Source organism: Chelon labrosus (genome assembly GCF_963514085.1).
Source record: "Chelon labrosus genome assembly, chromosome: 22".
NCBI lineage: Eukaryota > Metazoa > Chordata > Actinopteri > Mugiliformes > Mugilidae > Chelon > Chelon labrosus.
Window position 1 is genome coordinate 14,230,076 of NC_140355.1, and position 26,066 is coordinate 14,256,141.

Sequence of the window (26,066 nt, forward strand, 5' to 3'; positions counted from 1 at the left end):
CAGCAGGATGCAGGCACACACACATGCAAATGGTTTAGGAACAACTCAAAAAAACATGGAGAACAGCACAAGGTGTTGACCTGGCCTCCAAATTCCCTAGATCCCAAACTGTTCAAGTATCTATAGGATGATCCACAGAGGCCCCCTTTCCTCAACCCACAGGACCCAAAGGCCCCCCACTAACAACATTCGATTGCCAGACACCACAGGACAAAGAAAAAAAAATGACACTTTAACTTGATGTTAAATCAACATGCAATGCGAGTTTGGTGTGTAGTCTAGAAGTCTCCATACAACCTGCAACATAGGCTTTGTGTGTCCTTCTACTCTCCTGCATGATTAACTGCACCTCTACGTGAAATCTGATGATTTCTCACAGTCCAGACTTACTGCAGAAGCCTCATTTGCTGCACTACTACTACCTTTGCATTTCTTTCACAGCTACCCTTTCCTAATGTCTTACTCACCAACTTTTGCGCAGCTTTGCTCTTTTAATTTAGCTTGTTCACTTTTCATTTATTTTCCTATTCATTTTCTCTCTCAACCCTTATCTCCACCTCTACCCATCTACATTTCTCTCTCTCTCTCTCTCTCTCTCTCTCTCTCTCTCTCTCTCTCTCTCTCTCTCTCTCTCTCGCTCCTTTTTCGAACCGCATGCAGTCAGCTATAAGCCGCTCTGACATTAGCTGATATTAGGGCCAGGGTCTATCGCCATGTGAGTTATTGAGAAGAGAGCGAGCGCCTCAGGAATGACGGCGCTAACATATGTATGTGCACTGACTCACGCGGGCAAACACATACCCACACAAAGGTAAACACAAACCCACATAAATGTTTGAGCACCATACACACACACACAAAAAAAAAAGCCTCTGCACTCACACAAACACGCACACCTTACTCAGAAGACGGAGGAATCACGGAGGCTGTAAGAACCTCTTCTTGTATGCCTTTCTTTTTTTTTCTCTCCTACACTGACTCACCATGGCTATGGTGCCAAAGCGTGAATGACAGTTAAACTTTCCAGGAAGTCAGCTGCTCCAACGTGAGAAAAAAGTTTAGTAACTCATTAGTAACGACATCACTTTTCAAATTAATGTGAAAGATTCTGACAGTGATCCACCTGCATGAGTTTTAAGACATTAACATTTAAGGGAATCAAGACTTATTTATCCTTTAAAGGATGTAGAGACACAGACAAAGGATGACATAAATACACCAGAAAAGAATGAAAGTTAGAAGTTAGAAACTTTTAAATGCATTACGGACGCTAATGTGGATCTAAACAATGAAAACAATTTGATAAAGCAGAAAATAATTAATTCTCAACATTCAGACAGCATTTCCATCTGATATGTTCACCAGCATCTCCATATGGTAGTGCATGTAGTCAGTGACAACTGATCAAAGGACTTTGCATTAACATTCTGGAGTTACAAAGCCATTTCTGGATGCCGTTTCACCACTTATTTTCTGTTTCACAAAGGACAGGGTCGCCCATAATTGTTTTCGATAATAAGCTAGCATTAGATAGATTTTGTGCTCAAATTGCATTTACACTTGGCTGGGATCCAGAAACCCTCCTGGCATTACATCCAGTTTGGTTTCTGCACCGCAATAAAGCATGTTGCTTTTCCAGATACATAATTGAGGTGGGAGTAATTAATGGGATCTCAGCGTGGGTCACGCTCCCACGGAATGTTAAATCCTACACTTCCTAATATGCAATAGAATCTTTCCAAGTGGCCGCCCCAGCCTTGTTAACACCCACGTCTTTCAAATGCCATAAACCCAGTTTGTGACGTAGGCTGTCTGTCAAAAAATATATGTACAGACTCCAATTGAAATCACACTGATTGCATCACGAGGGCTTATCCCAGCTATATTAAACTCTAAACAGAACCACAGAAAGTATTATACTTTTTTTTTTTTTTTTTTTACATGTTATGCAGTATAAGTAGTCTGACCTTAATGCATTAAAACAGTCTAGGGGCACTTTAAATTGTGCTCATTATAATGATCTAGCAAATGTACTGTCTCAGATCTCAACCAGACAGATTAGAACAATATACAGTATAATATATATATATATAGGAGCAACTAAATGTGTGCGCACTCTCCAGACAGCGAATCACTTAGTAACTGAATATAATTATCACTGAATTAATTTAACATATGCATGGATATACAGTATGCAATATTATCAAGATGAGTTTGATAATCCCTTTTTTATCCCGCAGTGGGATATATACACCGATCAGGCATAACATTAAAACCACTGACAGGTGAAGTGAATAACATTGACCGTCTTATGACAATACAATGTTCTGCACCCCATAACAATGACACTCCTCGATGGCAGCAGCCATCCCCAGCAGGATGCAGCCTGCAGCCTGACACACAAATGGTTTAGGAACAGCTCAAAAAAACATGAAGAACAGCACAAGGTGTTGACCTGGCTTCCAAATTCACTAGATCCCAAAGGGATCAAGTATCTGTGAGGTGCACTGGAACAAGCCTGATCCACAGAGGCCCCTCCCCTCGACCCATAGGACCCAAAGGCTTCTGTTGCCAGACACCAAAGGACACCCTCAGAAGGCCCATGTCCATTCTCTGATGAGTCTCGTTTGGAGGCACAAGGGAGACCTACACAATATTAGGAAGGTGGTCATAATGTTATGCCTCATCGGTGTACAGTATACATTACAGTGTCAGTACGTCACACACATGCCAGAAATCCTCCCGCAGCACACACACACTCACACAGACACACGTGAGAAGACAGAATAGAAAGGTAAATGCTAAATTTAATTTTGGGAACATAAAAGATGTACGATGGAGCAGGCCGCTTATTCGGGAACAGAACTGAGAAGCTTCTAGTCAACCTTGAGCAGCTTAACCCCTCACCTCAACAGTCTGCCTCGCCGTCTCATGGCTACTCATTATGTGGGAAGAGACTGCCTTATAATGTTTGTTGACTCAACTCCCCAGCAGAAGCTACCGCGCGTGCACCGAGGAGATAATTACGGGAAATTACAGAGGAACGTGGAACAGTAGCTGTGTTTATGCCTGCGAGCCTTGTGGGCTGCCAGATTCACAAATTATTCATGTGGCGGTGTCGTCTTAGTTTGAGGGGTGAGCGGTGATGAGGAGTTACGACAGAGTGGCTATCAAAAGCGCTGTTGTCTCTTTTCTTCCTCGCCGTATCTTTTCCTGCTTTTCTTTTTTTTTTTGTGGTTAAAAGCATCAGAGTGACAGGGGTGGCGGCGTCACCTTCACAGAGCAGGTGAGATTTTCCTCTCCTTCTCAGCTGCTGCATCTCATTTATCACAACCCGAACTTCTAACAGGCGGCGCGTTCTTGCAACTGTTGAGAAGGAAAGGAACATATCTATCAGAAGATGAACACGTGAACTCGATTTGGGAAAAAAAAAAAAAAATACTGTGTGGCTCCGCGCGATAAAATATTTATCCTAAGAGACTTCACTTGATCTCGGCAGCTTTCAAGTTAACAGAACACGCAGATGTGATTGACGTATCCAACCATGAGAGGCCTTGTGTTTCATTATGCCTTTGCATCAAATCGTTCTATAATTGTCTTCCCCATTAAGACAGGGATACTATTATCATTATTATCAATTATCAGGCCTGAGCAGGCTTCTCTTCTGTTGTGGCTGTTCTAATGTGTCGAACACCCGAGTGCATCCCTCGCAGACTCGACATTAGCTCCGATCACGTGGGGGAAAAGAACGCGTTTTTGAGATGAGGCAAGGGAGTGTGAACTGTGAAATGAAGGGAAAGGTGATCCAGTATGAACCGCTGTTCCTTCTAACCGCCGTGGCTCGTTAGGTGGCAGCAGATTGTGCTGCCGTTCTCTAACTAGTGGGGTCTGTTTAGGTCACATTGGTTCGGATGAGGTCTTTGAAATTATGCACATCGGGCATAATGGATCAAATACAAAAGCTACTCCTCATAGCGTTGGTGTTCAAAAGGTTCAAATTCGACTGAACTGTGACAAGCAGCCTATTCCGGTAGCAACCTTTTATCAGCTCAGCACTTTTTGTTGTAAAAGTATTACTGAAAAATAAAAACTGACCCCTCATATTCAAGTCCTGTTGTGTCTGGCAACAGAATGTTGTTAGTGGGGGCCTTTGGGTCAAATGGGTTGAGAGTAGGGATGCACCGAATATTCAGCCACTGAAAAATTTTGGCCGAAAATGGCATTTTTTCGGTTTTCGGCCGAAAGACTTTTATCACCGAAACAACACGGCCGAAACCGGATGTCGCGATGACGGTTTTCGGTTTCGGCCAAGAATTTTCATTTCGGTGCATCCCTAGTTGAGAGGAGGGGCCTCTGTGGATCATCCCACAGATACTAGGTAATAGTTTGGGATCTACGGAATTTGGAGGTCATTTCTAACCATTTCGGGTTCAGAATGCATCCTGCAGGGAATAGCTGCTGCCATCAAAGAGTGTCATTGCTATAGGGTGGGGGTGCCCGGTCTGGTCTGGTCTAGGTGGGCGGTACATGTCTAAGTAACATCCACACGAATGCAAGATGCAAAAGCTTCCCAGCAGAACATTGGATCGTCACAAGATGGTGATTGTTATTTACTTCTCCAACAATTCGACCATTGAACTAATTGCAGGATAAATGTGCAATTGAAATGCACATTAAGTCTTATTTGGAAACGTTGCTCGTCTCTCTTACAAAGGAGCTTAATGATCAATTACCCTCTCATTGATATCAAACATCTTCCTTTCTAGTTCCCTGTCGATGGAAAGCATCCACTCAGATGTTCCTGGCCTATTACGTCTCACAGGGATGTCTTGATTGCTAGCTAACCGGCTGCTCCAGCGGTCTAGACGCAAGTGCGATAGTGTAGGCCCTGTGTAAATCAAAATTGGGAACTGCAATTGTGAAAAAATAAAAATAAAATGAGCAATACTGAAATCGCCGAAGGAAACGGTGCTCTTCAGTGACTGGACTATATTCAGAGGTGTACAACAACAGTCTTCAACAAACACGGTCACTGACCGCTAGACGAAAAAATCCAGTTCTTTCTAGTTGACCCCATCACCCAAATGGATGATTTATTTGACAGCACCAAAAGTGTACTCCCACCTGCTCCATCTACAGATACTGGTATGCTTTCAACCAAAAACCTTGTCTAAACCCCACTGTCAGTTCATTGGAAAAAAACAAACAAAAAAACAAGTCAGATAGTCATTCTCCACTGGGTGGAATTTATGTTCACATCTGTCATACATAGAAAAAACGCAATCCCACTGCAGCTGGTAATTTTCTCAGCTGAACATCGGCATTAACACATGTAACTTTATCACGCAAATGCATGCTTGCGAGACAGTGCGTTATTCCGTAATTTCCGGAGAGCATTAAGCGAAATGAATTCCCCCGGCTTACTTGGGACTGACTGCGCAAAGTGAGATCAATTTAAAACAAAACGTATGCAAAGGAGCCATAAATCACGGGTAGTGTTTCATATTAAAACAGTACCTGTGAAGCCGTGAATCGAATCGCATAATTCATCTCTCCATCATCTAATATTTCACTTTGAGCCCGCCGATGCGGGAGAACGGGATGTTGCGAGGGAGAACCGGTCGACCGTGGAGGTGAGCGAAACAAAAGGGTGGGTGGGTGGATGAGGTGGGGTGTGAAAAAGGATATGCATCTGCATATCAAAGACGGTGTGGAGGAAACTGTTGGAAATAATTAGAATAAAAAAGTGTAACATGTTTCTATAAATATGTAGAGTGTGAAGAAGAATCTTGTGGGAGCGAGTCATTTGGAAGACAAAGCTATTGTTCTTTCAACAAATGACACAGTGGATTTGATAAGAGGAATAAGTACTTTAGTGAGATGACACGCAGTAAGACACATGTTTAATTAGAGGCACTGGGAAGTCAAGTACTATACTCCTGTGTGCTTAGTTGCTACGGTTCGACTTAGATAATGAACAGCTCAAAAGAGTTAACGTTCAAGCTGAATTAATCTGATCAAACCCATAAAACATAGACTTGACGTCTGGTGTTGATGCACGTAAAGTGCCTGCCGTTTAAGAATAAACTTTTTTTCGCCCCGAAGTTTGGTGCTGAGGTGAATTACAGATTCAGAGAGTAACTTCTTCCTTCTTCCCTTTCTTCCCATTCTTTCCCCTGGCCTCTCCAAAAACCACTCAGCTGTGGACAGTCGGCCCGGTCTGTATAAATGCTTTTTGCGCTTCGTTTCAGACGTACTCGGCACCCGGAGAAATGTGTGTTATTTATCCAAACAGGCACATCATCCTGGAGGTGCACTTTGCCTGTCATCTGCATGTAATCAGCCGAGTGTGCCTTTAACTGCGGGGAACCAGATAAGTGTGGCTGAGTATGCATCTTGTAATTAGCATGGAAATGGTTCTAGCTTCCAGGAGCAGGTGCAAATTGCATAGGTGTAATAAAATGAAAGTTGAGGACGGAAAGAAGAAAAATTCAGTCCTCCGTGTTCCACAGAAATCTCTCAGCAGACGGAGTGTGGCTTCTGGTGAACGTATATGACTACCGTATCTGGCCAATTTATAAAATCAGAGAACGGCTGGATGAGGGGTCATTTAACCTGATGTTCAGTGAGCGGACATAGTGCCATTTTGATAAGATATTCATTTAGCATATGACTGCAGTTACCTTGACAGTGTCGGGAGAGGCTGTCTTTTATAAATCCTTCTATAGATATTATTTGGGCTGTTACATTTTTACGGGCGATGACAATTTCTCAGCTTGTTACTTAGTTATTCAGTATTTCTTTTGTAGCTTCACAAGATTTAGTTGTCTGAAGATTTCCGAGCAAAAGAAAACAGCAGTTAAGGCAATCTATTAATTATTGTGTGTGGACCAAGACGAAACTGAAATGGAAGAACAAAAAAGAACAAATCGCTTAAGTTCCAAAAAACTGCAGTTCCTCAACTAGCCACTTGAGGGTGGCTACGAAAGAAAGTCAATCCCTGTTGACATTCATCCTTAAATGGCCATTCTGCAGCAGAAATATACACCAATCAGGGATAACATTATGACCACCTTCTTAACATTATGTAGGTCTCCCTTGTGCCTCCAAAACAGTTGTGGCTCATCAGAGAATGGAAATGGACCTTTTGAGAGTGTCCCGTGGTGTCTGCCAAACCAATGTTGTTAGTGGGGGGGCTTTGGGTCCTATGGGCTGAAGGGAGGGGCCTCTGTGGATCAGGCTTGTTCCAGTGCCTTCCACAGATACTTCATCAGTTTGGGATCTAGTGAATTTGGAGGCCAGGTCAACACCTTGTGCTGTTCCTCATGTATTTTTTAAATTGTTCCTAAACTGTTTTTGTGTGTGTGCCTGTGTCAAGCTGCATCCTGCTGGGGATGGCTGCTGCCATCAAGGAGTGTCATTGCTATGGGCTAGGGGTAGGGGTGGCTGGTCTGGTCTAGGTGGGTGGTACATGTCTAAGTAACATCCACACGAATGCCAGGTCCAAAAGTTTCCCAGTAGAACACTGAACTGTCACAAGATGGTCAACGTTATCTGCTTCACCTGTCAGTGCTCACAATGTTATGGCTGATTTGTGTATATGTTTAGAGTCTGGTACAAAGAAATGGGTTTGGTCTCTATTGCAAATTTCCCCACTCAGTTCAACTCTCCAATCAACAATTTTTTATATAACTCTGTTAAATTGTATCCACTTATATAAAGTTATTCATAATTAAAGGAATGGCTGATTTGAGAGCCAGGTGGGTGCAGTCTTAGGTTGCTAGAAGGCAGCCGAGGCATCCTCTGCCTGCCTCCACACACACTTCTTTGCCCATTTTTGTATTAACCTTGATGACCAGATGGTAATGACTAGACCCACCTTCAATGGGCTTCAAAACCCATCTTCAGAAATACTACAGGGGACGTTGCGGAGGATTTGTCCATCTTTATATGACCCAAAAACGGCTTGGACAGTTGTAGGACACTCACTAAAAAGCTAGGAATAGGACTACTTCCCTGCAATCTGCTACCCAATGTGTTACTTTTCAGTGGTTTCGTTTCAAGATAATAGGAGGTGTGACTAATGCCGGACTTGTCAGCTAGACATTCTTTTAAGAGACAGTATTTTTTTTGAAAACCGAAGAGCCGCATAAGGTTCTTCATCGTCTCTATGTTTTCCCCCATAAAAAAAGATATCCAGTACATCTTTCAATGCACGTCGAGTTGTCTGGCCAGGCCGCCGAGGTGTCTGGCTAGTTTAAACTTGTCATTTGTATACCCTCACCAGAGCCCCGGCTTGTGTGCGAGTCACTTTACTTCCCGTCGTTTGATGTAACCCTGTGTGTAGAGCTGGAGTCTGGAGGCAGAGGACCCACTGTGCTCCCTGTTGCTTGAGGGCAAATGGATCAAACCTGTCTCTTTCCCCTGGTTTAACATCCCCAAACTGAGCCTTTGTTTTATCTGTCAAACTGTGCCCTGTTTAGTGTATTAGAGGCAGTTCCCAACGGGTTTAGCCACTCAAACCTTTGTTTTGTTTTTTTTTTCCCCCCGTGCTAGGCTGCAGACATGTCAGTCATCCCCGCAAATTCTCTAAAGTTATGCCCTTTTTTGCTTGCAGCTCTTGAAGTGATCAAAGATAACAAGTCCCTTTAAACACTAAAGCCCTTTGTTCCCATCAATGCTCCCTAAGTTCCCTGCTTCGTGACACGTGGACCTTCGCCTGCACACTCATGCAAAAAAGATTGAGAGGGGCAAATCGATGCAATCTTAATCAAGCTTTTCTGTATGCACTAATAAATAGTTGAAATCTGTTTAACGCACGAAAAAGGCCAATACATGCTGCAGCCTGGCGCTCCCTCGTTCCCTGCATCCGAAAAAACATCTTCAAGGACAGCTGCATACACAACCGTGTGGAGAGTTAAATCCCAAATAAATGCAACGTAACGCCATTTACAACTATTTAATCTGAAAGCTGTTTATATTAGGAGTAGAAGAATGTTAAGGCAGGAGTGCTCCTTTCATTCACTTTCCTGCGAATTACGGAAATGCTGATAAATTTGAGGAATTATGAGAAATTATAGCACATTTCTAACAGAAGATTTCACAAAAACAACTTAGAAATGCTCCGTTTCTTTACAGTATTCACTCACATTTTGTTGCGGTTTTGAATTGGAAATAAACAAGTGATTTTGGAATAAAAAAAATAATGCAGAAGAGCACCCACTTCTTTCTGCACACAAGGGGATCTCTCAATAGAACGTGCACAAATAAATTATTTATGAATTCAAATGAATCCATCTGGATCTCAAATGATAATGCTTCCTAAAAGGAGAAACGGTTAAACAGTTCTCATGAGAGAATGCACGCTGGAAAGAAACCATGAATCTATACGTATAACATAATGTAGCAAGTTACACAGGCCTGACCTTGGGGGCCCTTGAGGGAACTATTGTGACCCACAGAGCAGAAGGGATGAAAAGCATTTCAAGGCTGCCCCACTGATAACTGCGGCGATGTGAAGTACATACAGTGTGTGAGGGACTAAAAGGCAGACACAGAGAATGTGAGCTATAGGTTATTTTTCTGTGTGTATATGTGCATTGATGGACCCTCATCATCTTCCGGTGTTGAGCATTTCATCACAGGCGGCATGCGACTTATCGGAGGGAGCCAGGTTTTCAGAGGACTGACAGTTTAAGGAGAACTGCCATGGGATAACGCTCAATCCTTGCTCAGCCATTACATCTCTCATACCCTTCTCACTCTCTCTCTCTCTCACACACACACACACACACACACATACAGTGCATACACATGCATGCGCGCACACATATCTGCGCAAACACAGATGCAGCAACCGAACGGCAAACCCTGACTACTGATTCCCAGAGCTGCTCCGCTGAGCTTTCAAGCCTTTCTATCTCTCCTTCAACCCCGCGCCGATAAAAGACGACCGTTGATCCAGATGATGTGTATTCTGAGATGCGGGGAAACATTACAGATGTCTCCGGGGACAATTGTAAACGTCTACATGCGTGGATCTACACAATAAAAATAATGTTTTTTAAAAAAAAAAATAGACACAAAAGAGAAAGCATAAAGACAAGACTCTACATAACACGAAAGAAAAGGCAGGAACGAATATACCCTACTGTATGTCCACAAACAATAGAAGGAAAGAAATCTGTATGTTATTCTGACTGTGAGCAAGCCGTCGTGTAGGTGTAATGCGTGTACTTGTACACTAGTTACCGGAAGGTCATTTGGAATATCTGTCCCAAGTTGACTTGCTGGGTTTTGTTGTTGTATCCGTGCAGCATCTCACCAAACAGGGTGTCATTGAAGTGGACATCCTGCCTTGGGCATTTTGGTCCCTCGCAGTTGTCTGACTGCAGGAGGCAGGAGCGCCCGTCCCCTGCTAGCTTGTACTCCTGCACGCACCTGAGGAGGAGGAGGGGAAAAGCTGTCAATACACTGCAGGATACTTAGTTTAATGTATGTAAACCTATTTACACTTGAGGTGAAGGGATGTATGGATGTAGAGTTGTTGACACAAAAGGCGGCAGGCTGATGGAGGCTGGGTGTACTGACACTGTATTAATCATACAAACATGATCCTGCCTTTCTATTTTAATGCACCGAACACAATGTTGCATCCACTGTGCGCAACAGTTGGTGCTTTTACAAGGACACCGGCATTCTAAGAATAATTGGAATAATAGCTCAATCAGAATAAAATTGCTTCATGTAAACACCTCAGTTGGAACAGTCTGGCCAGTTGGAAGAGATATTAAGTCGTATGGAAAGGGGTGGTGTAAGCCTTTGATCATTCTTTCTGCAAGCTTAGCCCCTCATGGGATAGAATTGGGGCGACGAGAAGAATTTCCGTAAGGGACAGAAACATGATACTTGCAAAAAGAACAAGTTATTCAAACAAGGTCTTTGAAGGTTCTCACTCATCCAGGTCCTGGTATATCCAAGAACGTTTGAGAAAGGCAACTGGACTAGACGATTCGCCACTCATCCGAGTAGGTTCTTCCGTTCTATTCCGGTTTAAATGGGAACATCTGTGGGTGTAGCCCATCAGAAACTTGCTTGGATACTTGCATGACGCAGATGAACCTATTTAAACCTAACCCCCCCCCCCCCCCCCCCCCCCCTACTCCTATAGAACTGAAGAAGCTAACATAAGTGGCAAAACATCTTCAAGAAGCTCTTCCAAGTTCAGTTGCCTTTCTTTAACGTTTTTTTGGTCATTATTCATAAGGTATATTATTCATAATATTATTCATAAGTTATTTAAAATGTGAATACTGAAAATAGTGTGGGCTTTGCTGTTAAAAATATGGGTCCATCTTGGTCATCTTCTTCTATTGAATGATTTAAGTTCTGTCAATAAAGCTGGAGGAAAAAAAATTCTTCTCTTGTTTTATTTCCGGCAAATCTGACGCTCCACAGGAGACAGAACCACTTTGTGCATGTCAAGAGAGTTGTATTCTGATTGATTTTGAGGGGCATACTGTACACACACATACTGGATCATCTTATTTAGCATCCATGTAAAAAGGCTGACGTAGCTTTGGCCAAAGTGTCTTTTACATGTGCAAAGCAGTTATCAGTGTGGAGATTGCGGACATGAGAACTCCAAACTATGCGTCAACAGACTTTGCAGTTAGTCACAATTATCCTTCAGTTTTCTGCCATACAAACAAGGCCGAGTATCCACTGTTGTTGGCTAGGGCTGATATTTGGGCTCAAGTCTCTTTGCCTCAGTGGGAGGGAAAACTCTGTCTTTGTTGGCAACGCTCAGATCTGCTGGAGCGGTGTCTCTCTGCGGCAAAGCTATTTCCCTATTTTGTAAACTAACAGTTTGCCTAACTACAAATGGACATGTACACTATATTGCCAAAAGTATTCACTCATCTGCCTTTACACGCATATGAACTTAAGTGGCATCCCATTCTTAATCTATAGGGTTTAATATGACGTAGGCCCACCCTTTGCAGCTATAACAGCTTCAACTCTTCTGGGAAGACTTTCCTCAAGGTTTAGGAGTGTGTTTATGGGAATTTTTGACCATCCTTCCAGAAGCACATTTGTGAAGCCAGACACTGATGTCGTACGAGAAGGCCTGGCTCACAGTCTTCTTTAATTCATCTCAAAGGTGTTCTGTCGGGTTGAGGTCAGGACCCTGTGCATGCCAGTCAAGTTCTTCCACACCAAACTCGCTCATCCATGTCTTTATGGACCTTGCTTTGTGCACTGGTAGCAGTCATGTTGGAACAGGAAGGGGCCATCCTCAAACTGTTCCCACAAAGTTGGGAACATGGAATTGCACAGGTGGCATCCTATCACAGTACCACGCTGGAATTCACTGAGCTCTTGAGAGCGAACCATTCTTTTACAAATGTTTGTTGAAGCAGTCTGCATGCCCAGGTGCTTGACTTTATACACCTGAGGCCATGGAAATGATTGGAACACCTGAATTCAATTATTTGGATGCGTGAGTGAATATTTTTGGCAATACAGTACTAGTATAATATACGTGAGTTCATATGAATTTAACTAAGGATTTTACGGAAGATGAACACTGCCACAAATTGGATTTTTTTGACGTGTTTGCCCACAGTGCCATCCTACAATGTGGACATGACACACTTCAAGCAGAATCAGAATATCCTTCATGTACAGCATGCTTCCCCCGTTAAAAGGGACCTATCACGCAAATTTGCCGCTCTATATTTTCATTCTGTGTCTCTACTACGGTGGGTTTGCATGATTCATAGTTAAACAAAATCCTTATTTATCTCACACCGTTATGCAGCTCCCTCAGTTCAGCCTCAGCCTGAAAACGGGTAATATTAGCTCAGATCTCCTAAAGGCTCCCCTCCTTAAAAGCCTCCTTTCTTGTGACTGGCATGCTTTGTAGCTTTTGCTTGTGAGCAACCTCGTCCAGCATGTTGCCAGTTCCGAAAGTGAACTGTAGATCTCCTAAGTAACACAGCTCTGCAATATGAGAGGGGGCAGCAAGGATGTCTGCTGCGACGAGTCGTTGGAGAAGTGGACCAGGGCGACTGGTTCAAATCCCCTCTACATCCACGGCAGCCATTCGCGTGGCTGCCAACTGCCTTTACCACTGCTTGCTGCGTATGAATGGATCGGTTAAATGCAGAAAACAAAATCCTTGTGTGTGTGGATATTTGGACAAAATGAAGCTGAAAATGTGTGGCATAACGGTATGGTTATTTAAATGCTGGAACAGAGCGTACATATACCTGTAATACTACTTAAATAGACACATTTACCATGGTGACTGCTGTTTGACTTTGCCAGCACTTGCAAAAGATTTAAGCAACGTGGCCTGAACCACGTGACTGGATCTGCTTATCAGACCAAATCCTCCAAAATGCCCAACCACCTACAGTTATATAGCACAAAACAGAAATAAATGGCACACAAACATACGAACAGAAACTGTGTTGCAGTAATGAACTATCAGAGAGTATAGTTAAAAATTCTCTGGTCTACTGATCCATGAAATGTGTTGTGGAATACCACTGACAAACATGATACAAAAGCCTAAAGGGAGGCATAATGGTGTGGGTAATATTTTCTTGCTACACATTAGGGACCTTGGTAAAAGAGCCAAAGCTAACTGATGGAAAGCCGGGCAACCGGCTGCATGGCCTTTTATTCCCATAGCAACCTTTTTCAAATGGAAACTTCCTTGAGATAACTATGCACTGTGACCCAGTCTAGCTGTAGGAAAGATGCTTTACCAAGCACATGTGCATTTTGTAAGCTCAGTGGAATGTGTGGGACGGGGAAGCGGGCGTTCATAGAGTGAAAGTATCACTGAATAATGTTAGGGAAATGTAGTCCGCATTGTCCAAGATTCTGGGTTAATCTCTGATGCGCCTTTTGAGTAGAAATATCCAAACCACTCTTTGGACAAATGACGAACGCAGTACAAAGATTCATGAACGCCCGCCATTGGATTTGTCAAGAAAATAATTCAAAACATTCATTTCTAAACGAAGAAGTTTTTGGGCAAATGTCATACTTCACATACAGTGAATTTACATCACTCATGGGGTTTTATCTCCACCCTGAAGACACTTTCATTTTTTATTTTTTCATGGTTTAATGCCGGTTATTCTCACCCGCAAAACATGAGTACATTGCTGGAACTTGGGTCATCTTCGAGGGGCACAAGCTGCTGCAGACACAGCTGTTCGCAGCCCCCATTGAAGCCATCCGTGCAGTCAATGCCCCTGGAGTAGTCATAGCAACCTGAGCCATCCTTCATTGGCCTCAGCCCCTCAGGACACTGCAAGGGAGAAGGAGTTCGGAGTAAGAAGGAGAAGGTGGTGAGAGGGAGGCGTGGAGAGAGCGAGAGAGAGGCCTTGATTAGGAACAGAGAAGAAGAGAAAAAAAAGCACAGAGGTCGGAGTGTGCATTTTAATCAGGATCAGAAGGCACTTAGAAGGCAAAGATGGAAGATGGGGAAGATGAGAGAGGAAACGTAGGCAGTGGGATTTCGATAAAGAACGGAGGGATTCAAAGAAATAACTTTAGCAAATCACTTGATTACAAAACAAAACACCGCTGTTCGACAGCTTGGAATCACAGTGCAACTCGCTACTTAAGTCGAAAAGGCACTTTCAGTTGACACATAAAGAGCCATAATCCTCTGCACCCCTTCACACTGTTACACACTCCCGGTAAGGTTGCACACTGATGGATGAAAAGGATCACAGGCATCGGCAGTGCAAGGCATAAAAAGGGGATTTTTGTGTGAGGAGAATTGTCCGTTAGAAACTGAGACGTAAAGAAAAAGGGGAAATGATTGACTTCATTTGAGTAGAAGTGCAAGGTTAGATATTCTAAAAAAGGGGCTTTAAGAAGCAGAAATATCCCAGTTTGAGACACAGAAATTCGAAATCATGAAGTTCTTTGAGGCTTTTAGACACTTAAGTAAAATTGGGAAAATCAGTGGTGATTTACTAAGAAGGTAAAAGGCAGTACTCTTTACTAATATTTATCACAGGTAATCATGAGTTTCCGTTTACCTTTGAGACCCTGCAGGCCGACACAAAACACATTACTTGAGTGTACACACTCTTGACAGAAATCTGAAGGGAAACAATGCGTCCCATATCCTAACTTTAAATTGGCCAATTTACAGTGCAGTATTTAATTTATGAAGTGGAGTTTCTAATGAATTATATTTCCTCCAGCACAAGAAACACTAATCAAGCATGAATGCAGCAGCAGCAGCAGCAGCAGCAGCAGATGCATACAGTAACAAAGCAGGTCCTCCATTAAAAATGGAATTTTACTTAAAATTAATAACTTGTAGGCTTAATAGAAAAGTGTCTTGATTTGGATTGCATTACCCATCTCGGATGTAAACAAAAGATTATTACACTAACAAAGAGTTTGCGGGTTTCCTGCTGACTCAGCTTGTGCGTGTTGGAGGAGGGCAAATTTGCTGAGAGGAAATGCCATTGACAAGTATTGTCGTATTTAAAAACTACATTCACTTTGTGTATTATTCTATACAATGATAACATTCCTTTCAACAGAATAGGATTCTGAGAAGCTCACTCAGCAAAGAAAAACAGGATTGAGGATCCTTTTTTTATTTATTTTTGCATGGCTAGGAGCAATGTGTTTTGCTCACTGCTTTATTATTTTGGTGTTCTCATTTGGTATTGGTGTAAAGATGCTGTTGTTGGAAATGTAAAACATAGAGCACAGGTGTCAAACATAAGGCCCGCGGGCCAAAAGCGGCCCACCAGAGGTTCTAATCTGGCTCGCAGCGTGAATTTTCAAAGTTACATAGAAGACTGCAATTTTTTAATGAAAATAACTGCTATGCCTAATTTGTCCACTGTTTTAGTAAGAGAAGTGGACAGAACACAACACAGAGACCCAGGACTAGACAGCAGACCGCAATGTGCTCAAATTGCACTTATTTTTCTCACGAAATTACATTTTTTTTGAAGGGTAGTTCACTAAGTAAACATTCTCCTAATCCAATTCTTCTTTGCACTAAAACAAATGGACTCATACATTATTATGCTATTATCTTACTGGTCCGGCCCGCTTTAGATCAAACTGGGCTGTATGTGGCCCCCGAACTAAAATGAGTTTGACACTCCTGACATAGAGGATCCTCCTGGCTTTTTTTCCCCAACATTGTTTCCTATTTGGCCTTCGTATGACTTGTGACTTTCTCATGAGATTTGTGGGATCATATGACATTTCCACGTTTGCTTGGAGCCTGAGGAACTACAGCCGGATACGGGATGCAAAAGTTTCAATAGGTGCGAAATCAGCAACTACCGACATGATTAGCTAGCCACACTGCTGCTTATGTTTCCTTTTCTGTTCGCTCTCTGGCGATAGACAGATGGTTCATCCAATCACCAGCCAAGTATTTTTCTTTTTTTTTTTTGTTTCCATGGACGACTTCCCAGATGGGTGTGTGTAACAAACCATCTGTCACGTCAGGTTACATCAGGAGAGCCACACACAACACAGCTGCAATGTATCGCGGTAATCATAGATTCCCTTTCTTTCTGAATGATAATATTGATACAGAACGGTTAAATAAAACATAACTTACAGAGAATCGATTGTGGCAGCTTTTTATCATATTTTTCCATGCCATTCTCTGTATGACTTGATGTGATTGTCATGTTGTATATTGTATCCTACTGAGTTACGACATTAGGTGCCAGAAAAACAGCATTTTACCCTTTGAATGAGTGGCACACAAAGACTGACACACACTGATCAGTGAACCTGGCATTCATGTGGATGTTGCTAAGACATGTACCACCCACCTAGGCCACCTATAGATCCCATAGCAATGACACTGGACATTGGATAGTCCTACAACTAGTCATAGACATTTTGTTGTAAACTAATTCACCTTAAAAACGCTCAAATGACATGCATGATAATGTTGCCGTTACCCATCTGTCGATCGCTGCGTAAAGCCCACCCAACGATTCAGTTGGGCATAATCAACCTCCAACGGCACGACTCCCGACCAACTTTCCCAGACAAGAAAATCTGTGGACGGGAGAAGGTCGTACTGGATTCCAGGCTATTTCCAGCACCTTTAAAGTTAATGTTAAGGAAATGCCCGTTTTGCAATGCTTTAGAAGGTATCCCGGAAAGTGCGAGACTTCCAATGTCTTGAGTGCCCCCAGAGCGGCATTATTTAGAGGACTTATACACTCATGTCATGCTTTCACTTATGGTATCGTCTGCATTACATTTTTGCCTCAAGCATGTGTTTCTCTTTATCCATCTCATACACCAACAATTACCAAAGCAATTATGAAAATAGGCTGACTTTTAGATTGAGTGTAATCAGTGGTGGGCTGACACGTCAGTCAGCTGTTTACATGCAAAGTTGTTCATTTTGCTCAAAAGTTGTTCGACGGTCAAGAGCACAATTGGCAATCTGACACTATCATCAGCCACAAGTAGTGATTGAACTCTTCACAGTAATCAAGGGGTTATTACATCCGTCCAATTATGATTATCATAATTAGCCTTCTCATAAGAGGAAGGTTACACTATCAAATTAGGAGATGGAGTAAACAGTGTTTTCACACAAAGGGTATCAATTAATGTGAAAATAAGGGTGTATCAGTGCTCGCTTTGCCGAATACATTTTCAGCTAAACAAATCAGGGCGGCACAGTGGAGTGGTGGTTAGCGCTGATGCCTCATAGCAAGAAGGTTCCGGGTTCGAATCCAGGCCGACTGGGGCCTTTCTGTGTGGAGTTTGTATGTTTTTTCATAGCCTTGCCATAGACTGGCCGACCTGTCTCGCCCCGCTGACAGCTGGGATAGGCTCCAGGCTCCCCGCGACCCATCACAGGACAGGACTAAACAAATCCACCAATGGCCTTTTCGATCTCCTGGGAGAGCAACAAAAAGGATAAAAAGGCGTGCTCGTGTGTGTTCTTGACACATACTCCGCCGAAAAGCTCTCCAGTCCCATATCCATTTACTGTATCGCATGTATGTAAGGCGAACTTCCTCGGGAGAAGAAGATTGGAGCCATTCATCACACCGCTGTGGGAATAGCTGCCTGTAATTCGGAATTGTCATGCAGCACTCTGCTTGAATGAAAGTTCTTAAGGTTAGCCATTAGAGCAGCCCACGAGCTACTTGCTCTTTCTGCTTGGACAATTCTCCAAAGACACGAGGGCTGGGGAGTGGGAAGCTTTGTATTTCAGATAAATGAATTTCAGACAGTTCCTATGTAGTAATTCTATAGAGAGAACCAGTCTGCAACACTCGTTCCAGACACCTAGCTACAAGTTTTTTGACATTAATCTTGTTACTATAATTATCATGTCTGCAGCTGATCTCTAATTGAAAATACATTTAAAAAAAAAAAAAACATTAGATTCTGGCACATATTATTTAATATCTTTGTTATTTAAAAGGGGAAATAAAAATTACACATTCAATACGAGCGTGTGTATTTCTGTGTTTTTGTATGGCAATCAATTAATAGCTTTAACTGCTAGACCAAATTTAAAGTATTTGAGGGTCACATATTTTATTTCTTGCTTTTACATTGTGCATATCCACCTTTTCCCTGAGTGCTGGCGCATGAGGACACATAAAACACAAAGGGTTGCGCGTGTATGTTTCCTCTGGGTGCTACGGCAAATGAGAATTTCACGACACCATTAAGAATCAAAGTGATGGTATTTGACTCCTGAGAATACGCGGAGATTAAAAGTACTAGGTAAGCAGGTCTGGAGAAATAAAAGAACGATGAAAAAACTAAGTGCGCATGAAATATAGCGGCACATACATCCCCCTACACATTATATACTGCTCATAGATCACCCCACCAAATTAACATTCATACATTCTGAATGAATGCTATTCATTTTCCTAATCACCCATTAGTGCCCTCAGCTTTAATCAGGAACTGAGAATAATCTATTGAGAACTCTATTTCATAATGATCTTGTCAAAATTAAGATGCTGGATGTTCGTACTTAGGGGCCATGGCTCATTTCAGAGAGCGGAGAAACTGCAAGAAAAGACCAGTCCATGAATTTATATAGTTTCCTACTCAAACCTTTGGAAATTAGAACAGAACAGGAACACGTTGCAAACAGTGAATACTGGAGGATAATAAGGAAATAATATCTTCCTAAGGAAGACGTGTGTAAGTCTTTCACAAAAGTTTTTGAAACAGCCCGGCTCTTAATCACAATGACAGACGAGGAGGAAAAAAAATAAAAAATCAAATACTCTAAAAGCATATTTGACAGCCTAATCTGGTTTAGCGGTGGCGGTGATGCATGCCCTGCAGCTCCAGCACTGCTCAAACGTGTTAAATTAGGCGCAACAGTTTTATTGCTCTAAGAGCAGAAAAGTTTCAATTCATTTCCTCCGTGAGTCTGTTTGCATGGGGCTATCCCAGTTAAGAGGCTTATCCATTGATCATATTCGGGGAGGTGAGATTTGCATGCAATGTAGAGAAATCTGGCTACGCATATCCTGGCATGCATGACAAATATTAGCGGCCCTGTCACTGATCACTGCGTGCTATTTGTACAGGTGCCTGTGATGTCTGCAAACATAAACCGCCTGATCTGAAATCCCTAACGAAATCTGACAAATGGGAAACCCCCTCACTGCAACAGCTACAGGTTAGCATTTCATTATTTTTTCCCATTTATTTCTAAACCACTAGTGTCCCGTTTTCCCAACTTAGTGACACTTTACTTTCGGTTGTGTCCATATTGTTCTGTGCACAACACAATGCTATCCTGGTTTCTTTCTGAAAGGGTTTCTCAAAATTTGGCTGATCAAGGATTCTGAAATTGGGACATGATGAAAGCAGGATAGTTCAAAAACTTGGATCACAAGAAGGAAATAAACTCAGGGAGCCTAAACCTGTTATATTGGCCATATTGCTGTAATCCATTCTTGATCTTCAGTGAGAAAGCACACAGTTGTCTATTGTAGCCTGACACAGGCAGAACAACCCAAAAAACATGAAGAACAGCACAAGGTGTTGACCTGGCCTCCAAATTAAACTGATCAAGTGCCTGTGGGATGCACCGAAACAAGCCTGATCCACAGAGGCCCCTCCCCTCAACCCATAAGACCCAAACGCCCCACTGCCAGACACCACGGGACACCTTCAGAAGGCCCATGTCCATTCTCTGATGAGTCACAACTGTTTTGGATGAGAATACTATACATAAAGTTCACGCTTTATTCTTAATTCACACGATCCCTTCCTTCTACAGGGACCTATACACAGGAGGAAACTGCATTTAAGACTATGGTTACTACCTCCAAATCACCGTGCTGATAGCGGCCTTGCAGTGGCAGCATCGATGGGACATACTTTTCAGATGGAGAGTGGTGACAGCAAGATGAGCTAGTACCATCCTAGAAATATTTTTGTGTTCTGCTTGTTTCACTTGGAAGTGTTTGGAGGGGGATACACACACACACATATATATGAGATATAGAGTTATCTGGGCAATCAGTGTCAGCTACAGAGGGATGGCCTTTATATGTGGACAGGGCATAAGAAGATGATTTAGTCTCTGGCACTCATCTTCACATTTACAGAAAAATACTAACGTGTCCACACCATAATGACTTTATTCTACAATATGGAGGCCGGCAACATTTAATGCCGTCTCCCATGCCTTTATTGCTGACAATACAGCAGATGATGCAGCAGCTTTGCCCTGAGCCTCCACCAGACTCTGCTACTCTTAGCTCAGCTCCATCGCCAAAGGCATTTAATATTTCCTTCCTTTGATGATTAAGACAACACAGGCATGGTTTATTAATGAGGATTCATGTGTGGTCAAGTCAAGATGGCAAATAGTACTGAACACACAAGCTGTTTTACGAGCGTGAAACACATTAACATATCAAAGAAAAGTAAACCCACTATGCACCTTTCTAGGGGTTGAACGACTTCGGATTTTTTAAAGTCGAGCAACATGTGGTGAAAGTCGAGTCGAGTTGACGTCGACTAGTTATTGACGTCACACATAAAAAGGTCGTAGCCCACGTCAACACCATAAACACCGTCAGTCTGCGCGGCTCTTGCTCGCAAGAAGAAAAAAAAGACACGCTCCACAACGTCAACAGCAACACAGCAACAATGTCAACTAATAGAATACTTACAGAACTGAACACAAACACATGAGCTTATCAATACTGTACGCTGCAGATGTATTATAAATCGGCGCCGTCAATAGCGTTCAATAATACTGTAGGATACTCCGAATCCTTTTCCGTATAGCAGCTAAAGGTCTAATAACTTTAGACAATGGAATTTACCAGCAAACTGTTGATTTACAGCCTCCGTCTCTCTGTTGCCGCAGGACGTTTAGTTAAGTCGTTGACTACCGCTGATTTGGACCGTTGTTCCTCTGCTAGCGTTAGCTGACGTCTTTTAAGATGAGTGTGCATTGCAGTAGTGCTTCTGTTGTATTTCAGTACTCACTTACATATTCTGCATGTCACTGTAGAATTCATCCTTAAGTATTTCCACACACTAGATGAACCGCAGCTAGTTTGCTGCAATGACACACTCCTCACCTGTCTTCTCCGAGGCGTCCGTGTTGTTATTGTCACGTGATCGGCGACAAGTCGACTTCCTGGTTAAAGACTCATGGCGCAGCAGTAAAGTCGACTAGTCGACTATTCGGTACGACTCCTACATCTTTCAGATGTTACTGAAGGTTGTAACTAACCCCACACCAACAATTAACAGATGAGAAATACCGTCCTCCTGATACCTCCATCTTACCACAAAGATACATAGGTCTTCTATTTTACATCCAAAACAAACATTACCCAAGTCCTGGTATATAACTTGTTAACTGGAAATAAAATGACTTCAAATGTACTTATATTGTCAAATAATTCACAGAAATACGGGACACCAAAATATGAAGATAGAACTAATAGATGTGATATATAAAACAAAACCAATGTGCAGTAATCTCACCCATGCAGCCCTGGAAAAAATATATTGAATAAATCTACCTACACATAACTGCGTGTTATAGTTTCTCTCTTTTGCTGCAAATAGTAGCAAATATTATCTTCTTAAGCGCCTTTGAACTAAAATCCACCGCACACAAATCTTAATTCCCACCCTTGGCTACAACGGCGTCGCGTGAATCTCTGCGGTAGACTAAATGACACACTTGATCCGGCATTTAACCAACAGCGTCGGAGCGAAAGGCTGAAAAAAGAAAAAAAAAAAAAAAAACATCACAATGCGTTTGCTTTAAACCACAAAGCATTGAAATTCAATGGTAATGAGGTAAACTGAGCTGTACTGTGCAGCAGAGCAGGGCGAGTCACGACGCTCAGTTGTCAGCAACACAGAACTGTGGGGACATATAGGGGATGTCGGGTGAAGGGATTAGGAGACGAGGGTTCGCGCAAACGTTTTGTTTTGGAGGAGATGCCTTTTTCTTTTTCTTTTTTTTTTTTTCCCCTGCTGACTCTTTATGCAAAACCAGAAGCAACCAAGCAGAAATCTGGCTCCACACTGACAACTCATCATTTAATTCTTGACTTTTGGAGTGTGCCACACGTTTTAATAAACTCTCGCATTCTGGGGAGAGTGTACAAGAGGCTTAAAATGACATCCGAGACAACAGTATCTGCCTTTCCTAAACTGTTACAAACGACTGGGTGTTTGACGGGCTGGAATTAAAGTTTGGGCTGGTGCTTGAAGTGTATGTGAAGTACATCTCTGCCAAACCTGCATCTAAGCAACTTCATCACACACGTCCCAAAAGGGACATCAAGTCATGAAATATATGCCACTAATATCCTACCATCTGCTCAGCCTCTGAGTATTTTCATTAGGAGAACGGATACTGTAGCGACGATGTGCCATAAAGAAAAACATTTCGCTGCTTCCTAAAAGCGCGGAAGGCACCGCATGCATCAGTCGTCAAAGTTAAACTTTAAAAATGGCAAACTACCAGGGAAAAAAAAGCCATGTTTGTAGAGTTGAACCAGTCCCAGGTGAGAGACACAAACACGCTGCCCACAGGTTCAACTACAATCTGCCCACTCATTCTACATGACTGGGTAAAAGCTATTTACACAACCCACATCTGACTGGTCAGGTTCCCTACACTTTTTCTGCGATTGTGTTTCAGAACAGTGAAAAGAGGCATCCGACTAAATGTTTGCTTTTAGGTTTTGCATTCAATATCGCAGACAATCCATTCTTTGAAAACTAAACCCAGAGATTTTGTCTGCTTTGTGTGGCACGAGGCAGAAGAAGTCGCGAAAAGGTTAGCCGAGTCACACATCAAGTTGCCACAGCGTATGGCATTTGCCCAAAGAGTTGTCTATTATGTTATGCACGGGAAAGGGCCTGTGCTGTACATTATTTATCTAATCTATTGCACCGATCAGCCACAGGATTAAAAGCACTGACGGGTGAAGTGAATAACATTGATCACCCTGTTGCAATGCGATGTTCTGCTGAGAAACTTTAGCATTACTTGGCACTGACCTCCCGCCTGCGAACTCGCCAATCCCAATCGTGCACCTGCCTGAACCGACGGAGGCCCCAGCCAACCCACGGCACCCAAAGAATCCGCTGCCTCGGCTCGTTTTAATGTCTTTCCTTAGCTAAATTATAAATAATTCATAACTTATTATAAAAGCTGGCTCATTACCCATGTTCTCTGATCATGTCACAGCATTGTGATCATAATGTCAGTTTATAGGACATGTTTTTAATCAGAGTGATCCAACAACCCATCCATCATCCATTCAATTTTGTTTGCTTGCTTGGTATTTTATACGTCTCTATCCCTAATAATGGTTTCTAGTGCCTTGTGAGGGATCCCAAGACGCTACCAGGCCAGATGAGATAAGTGTGGACATGGTGGTATACGTATAAAGTTTATAATCTGACATTTAAACTACCACTTGTCCTGCAACAGTGTCCATTTGAAACGGGCCTTCTGAGGGTGTCCTGTGGCGTCTGGCAACAGAATGTTGTTAGTGGGGGCCTTTGGGTGCTGTATGCAACATGTCTGAATTTCGTTTGTGTGCATATCTGCTTTTTGTTGTCGCTTTCTTCTTGTGCACGGACCTCAGTCGACCTACATTGTCACCTTCTCTTTCCTCACTTATCATTTAGGCAGCTTATTCACAACCGACGCTAGATAAATATTTCCAGTCAAAAAAGTAAAAATAAATCCATTTGATAAAGTGGAAAAAAGTGACTGTCATAATGGAAACTGTTAATGTAAACAGCCTAATGCATACCATTTTACACATCGCTACTACTCTATAATATAGCCAACTGGGGTTTAATGAACCAAAAGATGAAAAAGGAAGGCACTGGCGCCAAAACATTACCTGTCTAAAATGACTAACCTGCACTTACAACAGCTGGGCATGAGAATAAACCAGCTGAGCCAGACGAGTATAAAGGGAACGCAGACGGAATGGAATAAACAGTGTCTACAGAACTTCAACACCGGCTCCGACTGAAATTTAATTCATTGCAAATGCATTTCAACTGTCTTAAGAGCAGCAGACAGCCTTGAGGGACTGACTGATAATGGATTTTAAGCCGTCCGTGCGGCATGTCGCTGCTCTGTGCCAGCGCCCACTCTGACAAGGTTAGTTAAAATACCACCAATCCAAAAGAGTCGAGAAAAAAGAAAAGAAAATAATACCACCGTGTCCGCGATCCTCTCGGTTAATCTTAGCAGACTGGGAGGATTTGTCAGTCTTTTTGTCTGTGGCACACGGCGCGCAACTGTTCTGAATTATTTTAGAGTAATGTTCTTCTCCTTTTTTTTTTTTCCCCCTTCAGTTCCCGAAAGTGTGAGTTGGAGTCTATCCAAGCTGCCTATCCATTTAGGTGAGGTCCGGAGGAAATGCGCTGTGACACGCAAGGGGGCTTGAAGAGTGATAGAGTTTGACAAACAATCCGTGGCTTATTATCACGTACTCATTCATATTTTACACACACTCTCCCCCGCCGTCCGCCATGTCCCACCTCTGGGCCTAATAAGGATTAATATTGGTGGCGTAGGATTAGTATGAGGAAGTGTCTGTTCAATTTCAGTCTCGAGCTCTGCACGGGATGCAAATGTTACCACCACTGTGCGAATACATAAAACATGATTGGGACCACTGCCACTATAAATTATTGTACAGATTCGTCGTGTGAGCTGCATGGATTCGCACTCACGGTGCTATAAATTATTATTAGCTAAAACAGTTTAATAAATGAAGATGGGTTAATGAGACGGGTTGAAAACTGATTTGCATGACAGTCAATGAGCATTCGGTAGCACATATGGAATGCAATTTAAAGCTTATATTTCCGCCTTTCTGAATGCGTTCCTTAAACATGCACCTGTGCACTTTATATTTTATGCATTGGCGAGAAAGTTAAAAAAGTTCACTAAAACTTTGCGGTCAATACGGTGCCACAAAATAGGCATGGGAACCAAGAAGTCCGTGCATTGATTGGACCTTTGCACCATTTCTGCTCATGCATATTTTTTATAAATTACCCATACTGCAGGTGCTCGGATGGCACAGCGGGCGAACACCCGTCTGAACCCATCGGCTGTTATGAAATGTCGTCGTATTAGCTGTAACAATACAATGGATGTTACACTGTCAACGTATCTGGGACAAAATGAAGCAGTGACATCTATAAATAGACAACAACCCACCTTGGTTAGATAAAAGCACCAGCTACTCAATAAATATGTCAAGGGTGGAAATAGTCTTGACTTATGAATGATGGGGAATGTGAGTCAGGTTTATTAATATGGATTAATCGCCATGGTAACGCAGTGGGTGGTAAATTGCAGGGGATGAAAGCGTCGTGTCGAAAATATCACGAGCAAATGTGTTTAGTTTATTCCGCAGCGTAGCTCAAGAAGTCTGTCAGTCACTGCGTGCATTACCGCGTAATGAGTGTCACGTAAAAAAAAAAAAATCTTGTAATCATTTGCGATCCGAAAT

At 42.5% G+C, this 26,066-nt stretch overlaps 1 protein-coding gene across 1 annotated transcript in view; it reads right to left on the minus strand.

The window, feature by feature from the left end:
- astn2 (astrotactin 2) overlaps window positions 1–26,066 on the minus strand; it is a gene marked incomplete at its 5' end in the record, with an annotated part of 268,101 nt that overhangs the window by 70,436 nt on the left and 171,599 nt on the right. The window contains 2 exons of the mRNA XM_084572312.1: window positions 10,252–10,440; window positions 14,163–14,329. Coding sequence (XP_084428438.1) covers window positions 10,252–10,440; window positions 14,163–14,329 — 356 coding nt within the window. The remainder of the gene's footprint in view (window positions 1–10,251; window positions 10,441–14,162; window positions 14,330–26,066) is intronic.